This window comes from Asparagus officinalis, chromosome 4, assembly GCF_001876935.1.
Source record: "Asparagus officinalis chromosome 4, Aspof.V1, whole genome shotgun sequence".
NCBI classification, from domain to species: Eukaryota; Viridiplantae; Streptophyta; class Magnoliopsida; order Asparagales; family Asparagaceae; genus Asparagus; species Asparagus officinalis.
Genome location: NC_033797.1, coordinates 2,901,791 through 2,907,021, shown reverse-complemented (window position 1 = coordinate 2,907,021; position 5,231 = coordinate 2,901,791). Strand labels below are relative to the sequence as shown.

Here is a 5,231-nt window from a genome sequence, read left to right as displayed (position 1 = left end):
GTCCAAGCGAGAGCTGCAGGCGAGCTCGAGTCCTCCACAGGCGAGCTCGAGTCCTCCGCAGGCGAACTCGAGCTGTGTTGATGCGGGAGAGCTCGAACCCCAGCTCAGGCGAGCTCGACGTTTCTTCCGCAGGCGAGCTCGAGGCATCTCTCACACAGGCGAGCTTTGAGCACAGTTGTCGATAGCCTGTCGACAGTCTGGCTAGGGTTTCCTTATAAAAAGGAACCATGTGCATGAGAAGGAGGTGAGATTCTCGAGGCGCTTTTTCTCAAAGAGATTGGCGGCGGTTTTGATCATCTTCTCCACAGCGATTTTGATCACGAGTTTTTCAGAGGAAAACTCGTCCATTTAAGGAGAGTTCCTGTAGCTATTTTGAGAGGAGATTTTTCCCGTTGGAATTTCTCACGCCTGAAGAACAGATAGTTTCTGTTGCTTTTCTTTTGGAGAGATCTCAAATTTGAGGCTTGTAATCATCTTTGATATGAAGGAAATTATTTGTGTGGCTCCCGAGGACGTAGGCAAGTTACCGAACCTCGTTAAAACTCGGTGTTCTTTTCTTGCAATTTTAGAATTAGCTGTGATTTCTTTTTCTATTGTCTTAACATAAGATCCAGTAGGACAAATTCCGCACGAGGGTTCATATTTGACGGGTGGTCGAATAGCTTGAAATCCCCAACACTGTTGTGTCTGCAAGCTTTGGCGTTCCTTGACTTATGATCCTCACTTCTTGACTTAGCTGCACCGAAGACCTTCAAGTCCCAGGTTTCTCTGCAGATTTATGCTCCGTGGCACAATCTTTTACGCTTTCACTGCCAAAGATGGTAAAAAAAGTGGAGGAGAGTTGTTCAATGTTTTACCCAGATTTATCACGGTAGGTATAAACTAACGAGTCCTTTCAATGTTTAACTTGTGCAGATAATGCTTGGGAGAAAAGATAAATCCAGATATCTACATAGTGATCACGATGATGAGATTTTTGATTTAGGCATCGATGATGATCGGGAGGCTTACAATTGTGAAAATCCTGCGCCTTGGGTCGAATTCCTTAATGGATGCGCATTCGATTCTCCAGTTTTCTTCATTGGATCTCTCTGCACCAGATTGCTGAACTGCCCGAAAGTGATGATTCTGATTATTCTGTTAGGATTCTCACGTTCGATATCGAAGAACAGACATCTGGGTCAGCAATGTCAACCCCCGGAGTCCTGGGATTTATGTACAAGTTTGAGAGAGGCCGGAGGAAAACTTCGCACCATGATCGCCAGTCACGTTGAGGAGCAATTCGAAGTGTTGATGTTGGAAGGCTGTGAGCACTAAATGGGTCGGAGGATATGGCTCATCTTGTGATACCTTTCAGAGTTCTAGTTCAGGGAAATTCGACTTCTACGAATTCTTTCTAGGGGTTGTAGATGACCATGTCCTCATAGATCGAGCTTTACGAAGGCGAGCTGAGATGGAGCATTAACTGCAATGATCCACACAGCAAAACTTTGCACAAGCTCTTTGATGATTAAGAGATGGGGGGGGGGGGGGAGGAGGGGGGGGGGGGTGTTTAGCTTTGTTAATGAGGAAAGCCTCAATCTCATCGACAACATTAGCAGCCAGAAAGAATATATGCAGGTGAGTTATGAGCCTTATATGGAGCACATTTGTAATATGTGCATGAATTTCTTGTGTTTCCCTTCAGTACTGCAATAAACACACGTTAATCCTTTTTCCTCCTCTTTTTGAGATGTCTGCAACACCCTTTTTTGTTTCTCCCCACTTTCTCCAGTGTGCTGTGTACTATAAATGTATTACATCTTGTACTGCACCTGCTCACTGGCCTATTACCGCTGCAAAACATATTAAAATGGGTTTAAATGCAGATAGGGCACCTTGTAATCGAGAAATTGAACTTACTCGCTGCTTATAGAGAAAAATATTATTACAATGTTCAGGAATAAGTCAATCTGACTGAAGCTCATAATAATAATAATAATAATTTTCACAATAAAACTGTAATAAAACGTCAAGACATGTAGTATATGCTCTTATTTCCAAAATTCCAATAGCATTCTCCACACTATGGCTAAATTAACACCACCTTCACTTTATTCACCAAGAAAAGCAGTAAAACGTGTGTGTGCACGCATATACTAATAGTAAAACGTGTGTGCACGCACACGCGTGCTCCTGCGCGCGACACACACACAAAGACAAATTACATATATATATATATATATATATATATATATAATTATATACTATATATATATTATATATAATATATATATTATAGTAATAGTGAGGGAAACTGGAGTGCCACTGCCAGTTCACGCGAAACGTGCGCTGCAGGGTTTTTTCCTGCAAAAACTAGCGATAAATGTCCCCCAAATATCTTCGTGACTGGCATTGCTCTCTGCTCCTCCAAATGCAAAACCCGTGACCTTCTCTTCTCTCTCCCCCAAAATCTTGTGTCTTGCTCCCCAAAATCCCCAATCCACGCCGCTCATCCTCTTCGTCCTTAAAATCTTCATCGGAGCCGTCAGCATCATCGGAAGCTTCGTCAGCCGCCAGTACCAGTCTCTGCCGAGAATCGAGGCCGCCGTTCCCTAATCCCTCGAAAAAACACCCGATCTCGAACCTTCGAAGGAGGAGGTCGTCAGTCTCTTCGCCGTCATCACTGGAGGCCGTCGAGCTGTCCAAACCCTAGCCACGATTTGAGTCCCAAATCCTCCCCACAGACCTTACCCTCTCCCCTCCTCCTTACAGATCCTTCGACATCACTATCGTCGCCATCACTCCCGAGAACCATCGGACTCGTCGCCATCACTGGAGGCCGTCGAGCTGCTGATCTCGCCGTCACTGGACTTTTGACTCTCAAGTAACTCAGCTCACTCCTTCCCACGACAACTCAGCTGTCCATGTTTTAGTAATAAGGGTTTTAGTTTATGTTTAGTTTTTGCTTCCCTTGCTGGTGAAGGAATTGCCTCATGTTCTCAGAGGATTATCATTAAAATTATTAACAATTCCTCCAAATATGATTGCTCAAAGGATAGATGATTGCATGTGTTCAGATTGGTCTGCAGTTTGCTCTAACTGAGAAAATCATCCTCAATTAGACAATATGTTAGTAGTCTAAGACATAACCTAAATCATACATTTCTTTGACGATTGCTTGACATCCTTGCTGCTTATAGTCTAAAGATTTTTTAACTGGATTGAACTTTTCCTCTTCTCCTTTGTTTTATATTCCAATAAGTTGTTTTGAGCATATATTTTAGAATTGTTTCTAACTTCTATAGAACCAGGGAATTGACGCTAATTGGAATAAACAATATTGTCCAGGTTGAGTCTACTGCGAAGTAATTAAGTTCAGGTGTGACTAACATTGCCAGTATTGGCTATCTGGTTATAAAACTAGTTGGCTCCATTGCATGTGTGGATGAATTATCCCTCTTTCCTTATACAATTTATTCCTAAAAATACATAATTATATCTTTTTTGGTTGTAATTCAATCTTCTTTGTTGTATTAGGTTTGATTATTTTCTGGAATGGAGGAAACAAATTCAACTAGTGTAGAGTTCGGATCAAGTGCTATTGGAAGTGAAATTGCGGACAATACTGTAAATGCTCCTAAACCACTACTAGGAATGAAGTTTAATAGTTATGAAGAAGGTTATAACTATTATAACTCTTATGCATTGTTGATGAGTTTTGGAATAAGAAGGAGACGGTAAATTACTCGCGTAAGACTAGAGAAGTGGTAGACAGAAAATATGTTTGTGATAAGGAGGGCCATAGACCTAAAAGAGACAAGATAGAAAATCCAGTTCGGCGAGAGACCCGAGTGGGATGTAAGGCAATGATGCGAATTAAATTATTGGAGGACAAATCGTGGGAGGTCACGGGGTTTATTGAAGAACATACAAATCATGTGTTGAGTAGTCCAGACAAAGCAAAAATGCACAGAGCACATCAATAATTTCATAAAACTCAAAGATGTAAAAAACTTATTGATAGTCTGCGAGAAGAAGGTATGCCTCCTTCCACTATTTCTCGTGTCATCAATGCAACTAATGGAAGAGAAGGTGAATTAGTGATATCACAACAATGCATTGATCATATCAGAACCCAAAGATTCAACAATATTGGTCATGAATGCATATCTATCATTCGACATTTTCAGAGTATGATAGCGAATGATCCAGAATTTTATTTTGCGATAGAAGTAGACAGTAGTGGACAAATGAGGAGTGTTTTCTGGGCCGATGGAAGATCAAGAGCATCTTATTTGAAATTCAGTGATGTTATTGTGTTTGATGTGACATACAGAACTAATAAGTTCAGTCTTCCATTTGCTCCATTTACTGGTGTAAATCAACATAGGCAGTCCACTTTACTTGGTTGTGCATTATTAGCCGATGAACAGGAAGATACCTTTGTTTGGTTATTTAAAGAATGGCTGAAATGCATGCATGGCATTGAACCAGGTGCTATTATAACAGATCAAGATAGAGCAATGTGTAATGCTATTCACTCAGTGTTTCCAACGACAAGACACCGTTATTGCTATTGGCACATGCAAAAGCATATTATTGATCATTTGCCTACTTTGATATCTTGTTATGGTGAACAGTTTCAAAGGTATTGGGGCTTGTGGTATAATAGTTCTTCAATTGAACAATGTGAAGGATATTGGGTTGAGATGAAAGAGAAGTTTTATATAAATGAAGAAGGTGAGGGATGGTTGCAAACAATTTACAAATGCCGAGATCACTGGGTGCCGTGTTATCTGAAGGACACTTTTTTTGCTAGAATGAGATCAAGCCAAAAGAGTGAAAGTATTAATGCATTTTTTGATGAGTATGTTAACTCACAGACTCAATTACACGAGTTTGTGACACAATATGAAAAAACAGTAACTCATCGTCGCTTAAGTGAAGCCCATGAAGATTTTAAGAGTCTTAACCAGTAACTCATCGTCGCTTAAGTGAAGCCCATGAAGATTTTAAGAGTCTTAACACAAAGCCTGTCATGCTCCTTGGACATCCGAAGATTTTAAGAGTCTTAACACAAAGCCTGTCATGCTCCTTGGACATCCAATTGAGGTCCAAGCTGGAAAAATGTATACACGCAATATGTTTGATGTGTTCCAAACTGAATTCAAAGGATTTGATACAGAGTTTTGTGAAGAATTGAGAAAAGACGGGGACATTGTTGAATACAAGGTCTGTAAGTTTACAGA

General features: G+C 40.7%; 2 protein-coding genes across 2 annotated transcripts in view; one reads left to right on the top strand and one right to left on the bottom strand.

Moving 5' to 3' along the window:
* The window catches only part of LOC109836232 (nuclear pore complex protein NUP62), a 15,263-nt gene extending 12,451 nt beyond the window's left edge, over positions 1-2,812 (bottom strand). The window contains exons 1-2 of the mRNA XM_020404100.1: positions 2,753-2,812; positions 2,430-2,691 (exon numbers count right to left, since the gene is read on the bottom strand). Coding sequence (XP_020259689.1) covers positions 2,430-2,691; positions 2,753-2,812 — 322 coding nt within the window. The remainder of the gene's footprint in view (positions 1-2,429; positions 2,692-2,752) is intronic.
* LOC109836231 (protein FAR1-RELATED SEQUENCE 5-like) lies at positions 3,538-4,961 on the top strand. Its single transcript, XM_020404099.1, has 3 exons — positions 3,538-3,661; positions 4,007-4,074; positions 4,173-4,961. The coding sequence occupies exons 1-3, from the start codon at positions 3,538-3,540 to the stop codon at positions 4,959-4,961; spliced, it is 981 nt and encodes a 326-aa protein (XP_020259688.1).